The 14804-nt window shown below is 40.9% G+C and overlaps 1 protein-coding gene across 3 annotated transcripts; it reads left to right on the top strand.

The window, feature by feature from the left end:
* Positions 1 to 12: 12 nt before the first annotated feature.
* On the top strand, positions 13 to 14307 carry SASS6 (SAS-6 centriolar assembly protein; the record flags this gene model as incomplete). Of its 3 annotated transcripts, none has more annotated exons than XM_083743388.1 (17): positions 13 to 146; positions 2198 to 2258; positions 3897 to 3976; positions 4368 to 4472; positions 5206 to 5377; positions 6180 to 6257; positions 7770 to 7889; positions 7971 to 8162; positions 8386 to 8580; positions 9128 to 9217; positions 9307 to 9486; positions 10026 to 10107; positions 10675 to 10796; positions 11119 to 11244; positions 11745 to 11842; positions 12328 to 12422; positions 12529 to 14307. In XM_083743388.1, 17 exons carry the CDS (start codon positions 76 to 78, stop codon positions 12615 to 12617), a joined length of 1956 nt encoding a protein of 651 aa, XP_083599514.1. In that variant the 3' UTR covers positions 12618 to 14307. The 3 variants fall into 3 exon arrangements, with proteins under 3 accessions (XP_083599514.1, XP_083599513.1, XP_083599515.1); XM_083743387.1 differs by lacking the exon at positions 13 to 146 and adding an exon at positions 206 to 333; XM_083743389.1 differs by lacking the exon at positions 13 to 146 and adding an exon at positions 419 to 565.
* Between the last annotated feature and the right edge of the window lie 497 nt (positions 14308 to 14804).

Below are 14804 nucleotides of genomic sequence, written 5' to 3'. Positions count from 1 at the left end.
CCGCTCGTCCCCGAGAGGCCTCCTTCCCTCTTTTCTCCGCCCCGCGGGAGGCCGGCGCCAAACTCAAAGCGCAAGATGGCGGCGGCCGAGAGCCTGTTCAGTCAGTTGGTGCCGGTGCAGGCCAAGTGCCAGGGCTGCGAGGAGAGGTGAGCGGCGAGGCGCGGCTTCCCCACAAAGGGAGACGTTTTCCGTGTCTCCCCTCACAATGGCCTACGGGGGGCTTTCTTCTCTCCACTCCCTCCATTGCTTGAAGGGCCGCCCTATCTCCGCCGCAGCAGGCGGGCGGTTGGCTCGTCCCCTGGCGGGACCCGGGGAGACGGAGGGGCCCTTGAGGTGGGGTGTGGGGGGAAAACCGGCTGCTTGCCCCCCACTTCTCCAGCGCAAGACCCTTTTGAAACAGGAAAGCTGCGGTTTTCTGTAGTCTGGCCGCTTTTGAAGGGGTTTATCAAGGTTTTTTTGGGGGGGTGCTTTTTCAGAGACTGGTCGTAACACGAACTCTGGCGTGCTGGGAAGACACGTGTCACGCTTTTCAAACAACCCCCTTTCGAGGTTGCAGATAAATGTCGTGCGTTGGGGGTGTTAAAGCGCTGCGAGGCTCGGGAGCAACGGACTCGGGAACCTGCGTGTGTTTGTGGTCCAACTGAGTTCAGCGGAGAGGAGGAGCCAGGCGCCGCACCTGAGCCTTAGGGGTATTTTGCCCGAGTTCATCCCCTTCCCAGCATGTTGGCGCCATCATTTTGCGTGTGTGTGTTGTGTGCCGGATTTACGTATAAGCTAAACAAGCTATAGCTTAGGGCCCCACTCTCTTGGGGGTCCCCAAAAAATTAAAGGGAAAAAAACCTGGGTGTACATTTCCAGAACATAAGATAAAAAACAAACAAATTAAACCTACATATAGCAATAACAGTGTAGGCGCCTATGATGTAAGTAATGAACCCCGCCTGCTAGGCTGCTCCCTAAAATATCACTAGTTTGCTCATTTCTATATCAATTGCTTTGATGAAGTACATTTGTGCTGCAAATTGTCTATACAAATGGAACCTGTAACAATGCTGTAGTGTGGAGTGCTTGTGTTCAGGATTCTAGTCAGCCTTGTCATTTTCCAGGATACAGTGCATTGCTGTCAACTTTCAGATTTGAAAATAAGGGATCAGCAGCCTCGAAAATAAGGGATCGAAAATTATCTTTCCCGGGGACAATCAGGATATCTAACAATCCTGGATAGCAGTGGGAAGCAGCAGGAAATGGCGCTGGAATAAGGGAATTTCCCGGAAAAAAAGGGAAGGTTGACAGCTATGATAAAGTGGTACCTTGGTTCAAGAACAGCTTAGTTTATGAACAACTTGGATTAAGAACACTGCAGACCCGGAAGTAGGTGTTTTGGTTTGTGAACTTTGCTTTGGAAGCAGAACATGTTCCGCTTTCTGCTGAGTGTGTTCCATTTGTAAATTGAGTCCCCACAACTATGGGAAAGCACACCTTGGTTTAAGAACGCTTTGGTTTAAGAACGGACTTCCGGAACGGATTAAGTTAGTAAACCAAGGTACCACTCCTCACCGTCACTGCTGCCCCAACAGTTGCTCGGCATCTTGTGCTCATTGATCATTCACAATCTGCACTGGGCTGTTTTGAGTTGTTCCCAACACCACATCCCCATTGGAAAAGATAATGTAGCCTGCTGATAACTTGTACTGTTTTGGCTTCATAAGGATCCACACTCAATGAGTGGGCTTGTTGTTATTAACTAAACAATGGGTGGCATGAAACTAAGGTTCACTTAGAGTAAACCCATTGAAATTAACAAACATGACTGTAAAGTCCATTAATGTCAATGTGTCTACTGTAAGTAAAACTTGGTTGCATACCACTCCATATTAGTGGATTGGTTTTAGGATTAGTGATGTGTGTATGAATGAATGGTTTAGATAGCAATTTTAAAGCAAGTGGCATGTATGGAGACATTACATTAAGAAAAGTATCTGTTACACAAGTTCACTTTTGTATTGTTGAGAAAACTTCCTAGCTGAATATAAATATAATCTAAATAATTCAATGATTAAGGCTTCATTGCTGTTTTGTAGCTTATTTTAGCACTTAATCTAATTTTTCCTGTGCAAATCTTGATCAGAGCTGAAGTACAAAATATTTCATTTAGTAAAATGAAGAATAAAGATGGAGTCACATGTCTGTTTTGCAGGCGAATAAACGTTCGTGTGAATATTGAGCTGCAATCAACAACAAATCCCATTCATAGAAAGGTTTGTATTTTGCTTGTCATGTGTTGGTTTTGCTATCCTTTAGTTGCTTCTTCATATGATCATGTTTACTAACACAAAGTAGGCTCATCGATAAAACAGCTAGCACCAAACACATTTGATTCCATGAACAGCCTTGTAAGAAGAATTCTGGGATTATTAGTCTTTCCCCCCCCAAACACACACTGTGTTTCCTGAGACATTTCTTAAGTATAAACAATGCCCTAAAGGCTGTGGCATGGGCAATTGAGAGGGATGGTGTAGTCCAACAATATATGGAGGTCCACAAGTCCCCATCCTTCTTGTAGGAACTGCTGTACAGTTTCTTGTGGAACGTTATGAATAAGCATTGTCTTTGGGGTTAATATTTCTATGTTATGGTGCTGTGATGTCATCTGTTGTATAGATGCGTTCAACAGTTACAAAATGCATGGGTAGGCTGTTGCTGACCTGGTTTGCATGTAATACTAAGGCATAGTTTGTTTGAATGTCCAAGCCTAGCAGAGTACCCGTGGTTTGTTTTCTACTTTGTTACTACTTTGAGCTGGTTTGCATGTAATGCTAAGCTGAACAATGGTTTAGGATGAACAAGCAGACTGCTGGAGATTGGATTGTGCGCACTTTGTTCCTCCTGCTGTCCTCTTCCTTCTGTCAGTTAAGCCATGGTTTTGCTTAGCATGTAATCTAAACTCAGCCTTGTTATTTGTCTTTCTTAAGACAAATTGAGTGGTAACCCAGGTTTGTTATTAGGTTTGCAGCTCATCTTGTGACAGCCAAGAAAAAGGCCTTTTTGTTGTGGTACCCTGCCAGTGAAACAGTCTCCCTTGAGAGAAGGCAAACACCTACTCTTGGTTAGAAGTGGTTGCTAAAAACATGCTACTGCTTCAGGTTTTTGCTAACCATTAATATCAGCATATTGATTTTATCTTAACTTTTTTGCTCCTGAATTTATTGTTTTTATTGTATTTTTAGTGTTTGATTGTGAACCACCTTGAGATTTTTTTCTTAATCAAAGGGGATATGGAAATATTTAAATACCGTATTTTTCACTCTATAGGACGCACTTTTTCCCCTCCAAAAATGAAGGGGAAATATGTGTGCGTCCTATCGAGCGAATGCAGGCTCCCTGGCTTCAGCGATAGCAACGCGAAGCCTCCGAATCCTGCGCTCCGAAGGCTTCGCGTTGCTTTCGCTGAAGCCAGGAGAGTCTGGTCTTTGAGGCTGGCAGTGGGGGGAAAGCAGTGCTTCCCCCCCACCGCCAGCCCCACAGGCTCGGTTGAAAAGCCCACAGGAGCCGCGTGCTCTTTAAAGGGTGCGCGGCTCCTGAGGGCTTTTGCGGGAGATGGGGGAATTCCCCCACCTCCCACAAAAGCCTCATGCTCTTTAAAGGCTGCGCGGCTTCTGCGGGCTTTTCTGCCAGGTGGGGGAATTCCCCCACCTCCTAGAAAAGCCCACAGGAGCCGCACAGCCTTTAAAGAACGCGCCGCTCTTGGGGGCTTTTCCCCAAGGAGGGGGAAGGGACTGACTGGCTTCTGCAGGCTTTTCTATGAGGTGGGGGAACCTAGAAAAGCCCGCAGGAGCCGCACAGCCTTTAAAGAATTGTGAAGCTGTAATAAATTTCTCCAAACTATTTTCTTCTAGGATTTAGTTGTTCGTCTAACTGACGATTCCGACCCCTTCTTTCTATACAATCTTGTTATTTCTGAGGAAGATTTTCAAAGGTAAGTTACCAAGTTCTGATTAGAAAATACTTAGATAAATGTTTGAGTAGCTGCGTTTTAGCTAATGATTATTATGCACATTGTTCCTATGTACCTAATGACTTGCATATCTCAGAAGGAAAAAGGAGATTCCAACTAAACATCAAGAATAACTTTCTGACACTAAGAGCTGTTTGATAGTGGAACAGACTCCCACGAGACCTGTTGGACTCTCCTTCCTTGGAGGTTTTTAAGCAGAGGTTGGATGGTCATCTGCCATGTATGAACTAACTGAGATTTCTGTCTTGCACCAGGTGACCCTCAAGGTCCTTTCCAACTCTACACTTCTATGATTTTAGTAACAAATATTCTATAGGAATACATATTTATTATACTCCTTCTTTTTATACAGTTTAAAACTCCAGCAGAGTCTTCTGGTAGATTTTTCTGCTTTTCCTCAGCGATTTATAGACCTTCTTCAACATTGCATCCAAGAACAAAATAAAGACATCCCAAGGTTAGTAGTCTATATTTTCTTTAAAACAAGTAATATAAACAACAAAAGTAGCATTCAAGGAGGCTGATTTTGTCTAAAGCACTTACCGTATTTATTTTATTAACACCATTTGAAATCTCACGTTCAGTAGGAAAACAAAAATGGGCAATGCAAAACCTATGGGCAGGATCCAGCTAATGGAAGCCTGCACAAGGGGGCTGTCCCCCTCTTCTGTCCCCATGCCCTCTCTCAAATTGACATGGGGAGGGGGCAGGAGATCTGCTAGAACAGTGAGCTGGAGGAGGAGAGGGCTGACTGTCCCATCAGGCAAGGAGAAATGTTTGTGCTGCCAGAGCAATCTGCTTAGCTCCATGTTGAATTATTTCATATAAATCTATCAACTATATTTTTCTGTTATAGTGCAATGTGCCTTCCCCCCACCAGCTGCTTCCTTATTACCTATCATTTGTCTTTTCATGAGCTACTTGCAAAAGATTGTTGCTGGCTTTTTAAATAAGGCTTGCAGACTTCTTAGGAAAAGGTTGTTGCACCTGCATTGATCCACACTGCTACCAGTGGGCAGAGGAAGTAGCCAGTATTTGTAATGATTGGTGGATTAACACACCAATTGGATAGCAGTGGAGTTGGAAGAGTTATATCTTTGTACCAGCCTACCCTTCCATAAGGATATGTGTGTCATGTGCTGAGAAACGCAGCTAACAAGTCATTTTTAATGTGTTCTTATTCTTTTTAGGTTTTTGCTGCACCTGGTTTCATCAGGCCCTAATTTAGATCACACTCCTGCTTTTTTAAACGTGGTTGAGACAAACCCATTTAAACACCTCACACACTTATCACTGAAATTCCTACCCGGAAATGATGCAGAAATCAAGAAGTTTCTGGCAGCCTGTTTGAAATGTGTTAAGGTAAAGCTAAAATTTCAGTTGTATGTTTTGAGTTACATTTTTGGATCTTTTGGCATAGCGACTAGCTTGGGTCACTTTGTCTAAATGAGGAGGCAAAATATAAAGTTGTGGGGTGTGTCCTGCTGTGTGGTCTGGCATACTCTGCTTTTCTTTTCGTGGCAGTGGTGTAACAAGGCCACCTTGACATACCTTTTCTATATTTTACAATTGAAAGTTCACATATCACATTAAACCAAAGTGGAAATAAAGTATGGTTTAATGTGAAATTGCAGGTGCTCCGGCTGCACTGCCAGGAACAAGTTACGTTCTGGCTTATCGTTATCTGGACTTGGGTTGTAGTTTGTTTCTCTCCAGCCAAACTATGAACTGAATCCAAGGTTTGTTCTTGGTTTAGCACTCATGATTTGTTTGAGGAAAAGAAGCCTCAGGCCTGTGTTTGTTTCCTTGCAGCGCAGTGTAATCACAGCGAAACACTTGTGAATTCAGCATGCTGTTCATTCACATTAAACCATACTTCATTTTAACTATGGTTTAATGTGATAGGCAAACGAGGCCAGTGCATCTTTCAGAATTAGGCCTATGGAAAAGCACCTAATAGTTAAGTAGCCCAACTCCTGTAACAGGAGTGAGTTTGTATCTGATGTGTTGAATAGCAGTGCAGTCTTACACATTTTACTCAGAAGTAATCTCCCTGTGTCCTGTAGGACTTGATTCCAAGTGAGAATGTTTAGGATTGTAGGTTTAATGATTTCAAGAACTGGAAAGGGTTGCATTGACCGACAAAGCTGTCAACTGTACATAGGAAGAAAAATTGCTGCTGGAACAGAAACTTAGAAAAACAGATGAGGACCTTACAAGACAGCTGAACTATGCCCAGCAGGTAAGAGCAGAATTCCACTGTGGGTCAATTGGTAGAAAATTTATGTTTAAAAAACCCACCATGTGTTGGGTTGTATACAATGTTATCTGTGTGTGAGCAAAACTTCCACTGTTGTAAGCACTGGGGCATCACCTTCCTCTAGTTGAGATTCCTGCTTTGGACTGTGACCTGCTGCAATTCTCTGATTCTTTACCCTCCCCCCTGCATGTCCAAAAATGACAACCCCTCTGGAACAGATTTTTGGAGTACATTGGGGGGGGGGCTGCAGAGAGGATAGGAACCCATTGCACAAATCAAAGTCTGCTTGAGCAGTGCTTGACTCCTTTTATTGTTTAATTACTGTATTGTGTTTACTTAATGACCTTTTTGTACCTGACCCTTTAGAGAGAGAAAGTCTGACAGATCCTTACCCCGAGGGGTACTCAAATCAAAGTCAGACATAGCAAAACAACAGAGGGAAGGGGGAAATGGAGGTGTGGGCAGGGCAGGGAAAGAACATGCACTAAGGTGTCAGGGCTAAGAGAATGAGCCCAAAAGCTCCCCATGAAAGGTGTGTTTTGAAGGGTGGGGTTAAAAGAAAGTGAAGAAGATTATTGTCTCTATTTTATTGAATTCATTGTATAAATACTGTGTCTAAATTTAGGATCTGTGATATGCCTTCTTGCTGAGAATTCAGTACAGGAGGAGAGGAAATGATTTAAGAATAGCTGCATTAGATGGCTGAAGCAAAATCGACAGAGTTCTCTGGCTCCTTGAAGTGTAACAAACTTATTGCAGCTTGTGCTAACATAGGCAAAAGCCTGTTTCATCAGATGCATGGGAGGTTAAGGGTAGGCTTAGCTGTAAAAGCTCATATTTCACTTAAGTTTTAGTGCTTAAGGTGCTATAAAGGTAAAGGTAAAGGTACCCCTGCCCGTACGGGCCAGTCTTGCCAGACTCTGGGGTTGTGCGCCCATCTCACTCAAGAGGCCAGGGGCCAGCGCTGTCCGGAGACACTTCCGGGTCACGTGGCCAGCGTGACAAAGCTGCATCTGGCGAGCCAGAGCCGCACACGGAAACGCCGTTTACCTTCCCGCTGGTAAGCGGTCCCTATTTATCTACTTGCACCCGGAGGTGCTTTCGAACTGCTAGGTTGGCAGGCGCTGGGACCGAGCAGCGGGAGCGCACCCCGCCGCAGGGATTCGAACCGCCGACCTTTTGATCGGCAAGTCCTAGGCGCTGAGGCTTTAACCCACAGCGCCACCTGCGTCCCTTTAAGGTGCTATAGGTTTCTGTAAAAACAGAAGAATTATGTGTGTCTATATAAGGATGTAAAGTGCAAAGCAGTCACGTTTTTTTCTGGGATAGCTGTGATGTGGGAAATGTTCTGTAGGTTAGTCTTTGCAGTGGGATGTGTTTGTAATAGGATAACCTGCCTGTAACCGTTTTATAAAGCACTGGCATAGTATTGATTAAAACCCTTCAATTACATGCAAGTTGGCCATCTTACTATTTTCATTTTCTCATATTTAGAGCTTGTCAGAAAAGAGCAGGGAATTGGACAAGTTGAGAAATGAATTGGCATCCAAAACAGCATCTCTAACCAACAAATATACCCAGGAACTGACAAATGAGAAGGAGAAAGCTCTGCAGGTGTGTAAAGAGACGCCTATATACATCTAGCAGAATCCTTATGCCTTTACTAGTTGCGCAAGTAATTGCTGTTCTTTGCAGGCACAAGCACAATATCAACAACAGAATGAACAACAGAAAAGGGATCTGGAAAGCTTGCATCAGAAAACAGTGCAGCAGCTGCAGAATAGGTTGAAGGAATTGGAAAATGTCAACAAGGAGCTAATGGAAAGGAGATACAAAGGCGATTCAACAGTCAGAGAACTTAAAGCGAAATTGTCTGGCATAGAAGATGTAAGTTATATTTACCTATTAAGATCTACGTTGGGAGACAATTTGATAGTTTCCAGTCACCCATACAAATATACTAAATAGTGCCAGTTATGTATTGAAAACAAGTTTTTTGTTTTGTTTTTATAGAATATGCTTAACTTCTGTCAAGCATGAAACAAAGCATGAATTTTTGCCAGCAACATTTTTGTTAAAACGCTTGTAAAATATTTCTTCAACCACATAGGAATGCCAGAGAGCAAACCAGGAAGTTCTGTCTCTACGTCGAGAGAATGCTACCCTAGATGCTGAATGCCATGAAAAGGAAAAACTAGTCAATCAGCTGCAGACTCGAGTTGCTGTTTTAGAACAGGAAGTCAAGAGCAAGGAGGATCTGGTTACTAGGGCAAAAGAAGTATCGGATGCAACACATGAGCAAAAGGTTCTTAATTTTACTTTCTAGAATACAGCAGTACTTTAACTCATGGAGAATTGAATGCTGAAATGAAAGAACATGAGCTACAATCCAAAAAGCATAGCAGGGGTTCCTCATGCCCGATCTACTTTACTTCCTATTTGATACAACATAAGTGTTGTACTCCTCAATATGCCCTTGAAATTCCTTTTAAGTTTTAAAAATAGTGTGCTGTGTGACATGGGACATTCCCATTAGAGAAACAAATCCAAAAGCTGCTGGGCACACATAGATAGTTATGTAGTTCTCTGGATTATGGCTATATTTAGAAAGTGTGGGCAATAATACAATTTATTGACTTTTTAAAAAGTTATATATTTCACCACACTGTAGTAACTATAGTAATATAAATAAGCATTTTTGGATGTGATAGGCTTTCCAGAAATTGCTAGTATTTTACATTACAGAATAGGAATTTCAGAACTAATGTTCTTGTTACTTTATGCAACAGATCCATGTGAATATTTCTTGGCAAAACAAAACCTCCCTAATACAATATATGCTCTTTTAAAAGGTAAACCTGGAAAAAAATATAGAAAAGAAACAAATTCAAATAGGAAATCTCGAAACAACACTAAAGTCACTATCATCTGAACTCCTTAAGGTTTGTTCAAAACACGTTATTTTCCTTCTTGATGATGATTATTTGACTTCATGTTTTTCCTGATTTAAAATTCTGTGGTTGTTTATTAGGCTAATGAGATAATAAAGAAATTGCAAGGTGATGTAAAGACTCTAATGAGCAAACTGAAGCTGAAAAATACAGTAACAATTCAGCAAGAAAAACTCTTGGCTGAAAAAGAAGAAAAACTGCAGAAAGAACAGAAGGATCTACAGGAAGCAGAAAGTTCTCTCCGAGCCAAAGAGCAAGAGGTAACTTGAGGGTCAGGTTTCTATCCAGTAGGTGTGTGTGGTTTTTTTGTGGTTTTTTAAAGATGCTTAACTTTAAACTCATGCTATGTCAGTTCATTCTAGGTCTCTGCCTTGAATCATAATCCCTGTACATATGATTGGCAGAATAATTCTATGGTGTGGTGGAAATACCATCAGTATGAGCTTTTCAATAGACTTAATACACTTTGCTTTTAAAGTAAGCTTTGGTGCTGCCGATTAAACTGCTATGGACTGATAGTGTTAAAACATAGGTAGGCAAACTAAGGCCCGGGGGTCGGATCTGGCCCAATCGCCTTCTAAATCCGGCCTGCGGACCGTGCAGGAATCAGCATGTTTTTACATGAGTAGAATGTGTCCTTTTATTTAAAATGCATCTCTGGGATATTTGTGGGGCGTTCGTTCATTTCTTCCCCCCCCCCAAAAAAATAGATATAGTCCAGCCCCCCACAAGGTCTGAGGGACAGTGGACTGGCCCCCTGCTGAAAAGGTTTGCTGACCCCTGTGTTAAAATATTTCAGGTGTGCAAGTTGCAGGAACAATTGGAAGCTACAGTACAGAAGCTGGAGGAAAGCAAGCATCTTCTCAAAACGAATGAAAACGGTGTGTGTATATGAGATTCTTGCATTAGCCACTAATATCTAATCCTAACAATTGAAGCTGGTTTGAGACGTAATCTCACTTTCGTGGGTCTACAAATCCTATGTTCTTAGATATGTGGCAGTTGAACAGCTTTCAGTTAAGGAAGTGCAAGCATGTAAATATTATTGTGCAAAGACGAAGAATTCTGTTTGGCAGCTGGAACCTAAAGAAGAATTTCTGGGGCTGCCATATTCCTCCCCTTTTGTTTCCTTCTCTCTTCTGCAACTTCATTATGTAATTTAAATTTTTAATAAATAATTCCTGAATGTAATTTCCCCACTTCCCATCTATTGTGTAAGGCTGTCGCAGAGTACTGACTAGGTTTCTCAGTCTCTAATTTAATATATCACAAAACTGAGACTGCAGTCCTACACCCAAGCATGTTGAACTTGATGGACTGACTTCAGTGTAAACATTCATAGGATGGCACTGTGAATTATTTATGTATACTGAGCTATGGTTTAGATTTAAAACAGCAGATAAAAGTCCTGAAAGGTGAAAAACTTGGTGCACATTTTCTCTTTGTAGTCATCACATGGCTAAACAAGCAGCTGAATGAAATTCAGATGACGAGGAAGCAAGAAGTGTCAGGAACATCTACTAGTCCTAGTGGTAGCACTCCAAGAACTGGCTTTTCACCTCACAGTATGGTAATAGTAATGTCCTTATGAATTTTTGTATGGTCCTCCTGGTCCTTTCCTTCTCTTATAGTGTTAATTTCTACACGTACTGGGAGAGAAGGAAGTGCTTATACCTAATATCCACTACCATTAAGATACAAATAGAGGAATTTGTTTTCAACTGGACAGAGTACAGTACAAATTATGAAGTACTATATAAATTATTAGTATAGTTTAATTTTGGATGTGTTTGCTTTTAAATACAAAAAACGGGGAAAGGTATGAAAGGAGCTTTGTAACTAATAGTGTGCTGTTGTTGCTCTGGCTTTATAATTTAATTTTTCTTTTGCAGGTTGATAGCAGAATTCCATTTTTGAACTCGGGACTAGGCTATCCCATCTCTCCTTTGCTGCCTTTTCAAAGTTTCCCAGATACAGTGGCTGTCAAAAGCATCAACCAGCAAACTTCAGGACAAAAGGCAGGCACCCAAATATATAATTTTATATTCTATTGCATCTTTCCAAGTTAGCATTATAAGCTGCTGCACACCCAGAATACAGGCTTTAAGAATACGTGTAACAAGGACTTAAGCTTCAAGTTCTCATATGGAGAAACTGCTACCTGTGGCAGCAGAACTAAAACAAATATTTTTTAATGAACAAAAAAATTACCCTGTCACTGTTTTGGCAAACCTCATCCCACAGGAACAACTCTTTCCCCTCTTAAGTTGTTGAAATCTCTTAGCCTCTCCTTTTCGCAGGTATATAAAGTGAAATTAATTTTCACAACTGCCCTCCTTTGTAATTTCAACAAAATACTGGGAGTGTGGAAGCCTAAGGTTTATGCCTTAGCGGCTTAAATTAAGTTTTAGTGTTGTGCGTATGAACCAGATTTTAGGATAATTCTTCTCAGCATTCTTTAATGTATAATTAAAGCCTAGACATAGAAATGTGAGTGTGTGAAAAATTTTGTCTCCAGCAGGTTCAGTTCAATATGCAGCCTCAAGAGACCAACAGATGTTCAGATTCGCAGCCAGGGATTCCTGTGATGACGAATCACCCAACAAATAAAGAGAAGTGAGTGCTTGTGCTTTTAGTTGAGGAGTGGTCCATCGGTGGCCCTGGTCTAATTATGGGTGGAGGTTGCCAGAAGAGAGGAAAGGGGTGCCAAAATAGATGGCACAAAGTCCTTTGGCAAGAGTGATTGTCCCTCTGCTGGCAGTCTGCAGGATGTGGGGAGAGAAAAGGAGTGGGAAGGAAGGAAGGAAAGCAGGTATCTACATCCTGAATGTGTCTCCCATCATATTATCCCTGAAGGAATGTGGCCTTTGACTGAAAGGGACTCCCATTAGCACCAGCCAGCAGGTTGGACTACAACTCTGACCGTCCCCAACACCATCTGGAAAGTTTGACTTCTTCTAAAGAAAGCAGTATTTTAGGAGACCATAAAATGTATTATTTGAAGATCTTATGAAACCCCAGCTTAGTGAACTTAGAAACATTCTTTGAGTGTGGCAAACTGAAATGGTTTCTTCTTATTAAGTATCTTCCTTCTGATTTAGTGGTGAAAACATGGGATTGGAAGCAAAATATTTGAAGAAAAGAGAAGACAGCATTCCTTTACGAAGGCTCAGCCAAAACACATCTCACAACACAGGTGGGCAAGCATGCATGTGCATTAAACTTAAAATGTGAGAAGTTGCTCTAAAACTTTTTGAAATCTTCTGAAGCTGTTCATTTAAGATTCTTTTCCCCATTATTAGGACACCTGAAGTCAACTGCGTTGATAAAAACTCAAATACCAGCCAAATCTGCAGCACCTTCCAGACCCTCTGCTTACTTCCCTGGATAGTGGACAACGTATTTGCCATGGTAAAAAGTTTAGCAGCAGTTGCAATTCTTTTTATGATTATCTCCCCTGTAAAGTGTTAACATAAACTCATTTAGTAAGCAATGAAATATCTGAGAGATAACAAGAGCTAGTTTTTTTGGTCTGCTTACATTGTAATGTGAATTACAGAAATTTCCTAACAAGACCTCCAACATTGTAAGGACTCAAATGAGTGATTGAGCAATTTTGTATCAATTATTATCAAAGTGCACTGACGGGAAGAAAGGTTTGCAATTTCTCTCCCAGGCTGAATTCTCTGCGCTACATGTTTCTTGGATATGGACTTCAGAGGTAAAAACTCATCTTTGAAGCCTTGGAGCTTTTTATTTATTTTAAAGCTTGTCAAAGTTACTATGCACTTCAGCTGTGACTCTTCAAGTCATCGCTACCAGCTCCTAGTTACATTTAAATTAAAATTTTACCAAGGATGAGCTCATCCATTCATTCTTTGCAACACTTCTGAGGCTTTTGGAAGTGCAAAAATGTCCTACTTACCATGTCAAACTAAATTACCTTAATATTGTCTGTCTGTGGCTTATTTGGCCAGATGGTGGCACTCTTAATAAACGTATTGAACCTTTCCTAACTTTACAGGGAGAAAAGTAAATAAGCTCCTCCAGGTTTATTTTGCAATCTTACAAATTTATTTTTCATTGCTCCTAAATATAAGTAATTTGGTAGTGTTCCACTAATTTCAGTGGGACATTGAGCAGTGCAAAAATCCACCAAGATTCCTAATAGTAAGCAAGTGTGTCTAGTTCTTACCAGGGTTCAGGAGGCATTACTTGACATGGTTGAATACCAAATGCAGCAGTCTAAATTAGATTTGCCAGGTGAGTTCAGCCTTACAGCAAACACTTATTTTCATTTAATTTTGAAACATATCAACTTTTTATATCTTAATGGTCTGTAGTATAATATCAGAGTATCTTTAACATTCTAAGTGACTGTTCAACATTTGAATCACAACAAAGGATAATTTTGCTGCTTTTCAAATTATTTTAAACTTAGGATGTCAGTTTTTAAGTTGTAAAATGCTGCAGTCAATGTATAGTGGCATGATTTAAGAAGTCTTACATTACATAAAACTGGTGCATACCTATAACAAACAACTTTTGTAAAATTAATGAAAATCAGCAATCCTTCAAAATGATTTTGAGGCCTTTACATTGCTACTGCAATCAGTAAGATATATAAGCACCATTCTGATTCTCCCAAAAGCTATGGAATTTCAGAATACTTGATGGTGGGTGATTACACTTCTCTATTCTACATAGAAGCAGTGTAAGATTTTTGCAAAGCATTTTTTTTACCAGTCTCACTGATTTATATTGGGAACTCTACATGTGTGATTTCAAAATTGAAGTGTCATTTCTTTAGCTGTTAGCAGTCATGATATTCAAGTCTCTTAAAGGTGGTTAGTATAGTAGGTTGTTACCCACTTATAAGTGGCTTGCTTTTTTAGCACATGGGCTTTTTGTATATTGTTACAGGTGTGTAAATACAAATTATTTGAACATGTATGGCAGAATCATTCTTTGCAGTGTAAAATTTGTACATTTGTCTTTTAATCAGAATGCATGTTCACATGTATCTAAATGCTCGTTTCAGTAAATTTTCAAATAAAATGAAACAAATATTGCTGGTGGAATTAATCTATAAATTTTGACTCTTAAGAGAAGATGCAAACATTTAATTTTGTCAACTGACAAAAGCTAAGGGTTGCATGGTATTAAGGCTACAATCCTACAAAGGCTTACATGAGTCTGACTTCTCAACAAATATGACACAGGATTGCGAATGCTCTTAAAAGAGACTGTTGCAGAAAGTCAGCTTCTGTCCATATTACATCTATTCCATGCTATAGAAGACAGGTCACCAACCTTTTTTGGACTAGTGGGCACATTTCCAACTTTGAGAGTGCTGGGGCTGCCATGGAGTGGGGACATGGCAAAACACAAAATGAGTGAAAGAGCTACTTCTAGCAAATTTGTTACCCTGGGAAGACAGCTATATCCTGTTGGTCCTGATTGTGGGAGATCAGTACAACACTGATTTTTACCTTCATGCATCGTGACCTGTTGCCAATGGCAACAGCATGCATTCCTCAGTACCAGGAAAAATATACAAGGTAGCCATAACACACTC

This window comes from Podarcis gaigeae (assembly GCF_964106915.1).
Source record: "Podarcis gaigeae genome assembly, chromosome: 6".
Taxonomy (NCBI): domain Eukaryota; kingdom Metazoa; phylum Chordata; class Lepidosauria; order Squamata; family Lacertidae; genus Podarcis; species Podarcis gaigeae.
This window is presented reverse-complemented; position numbering and strand designations above follow the sequence as displayed.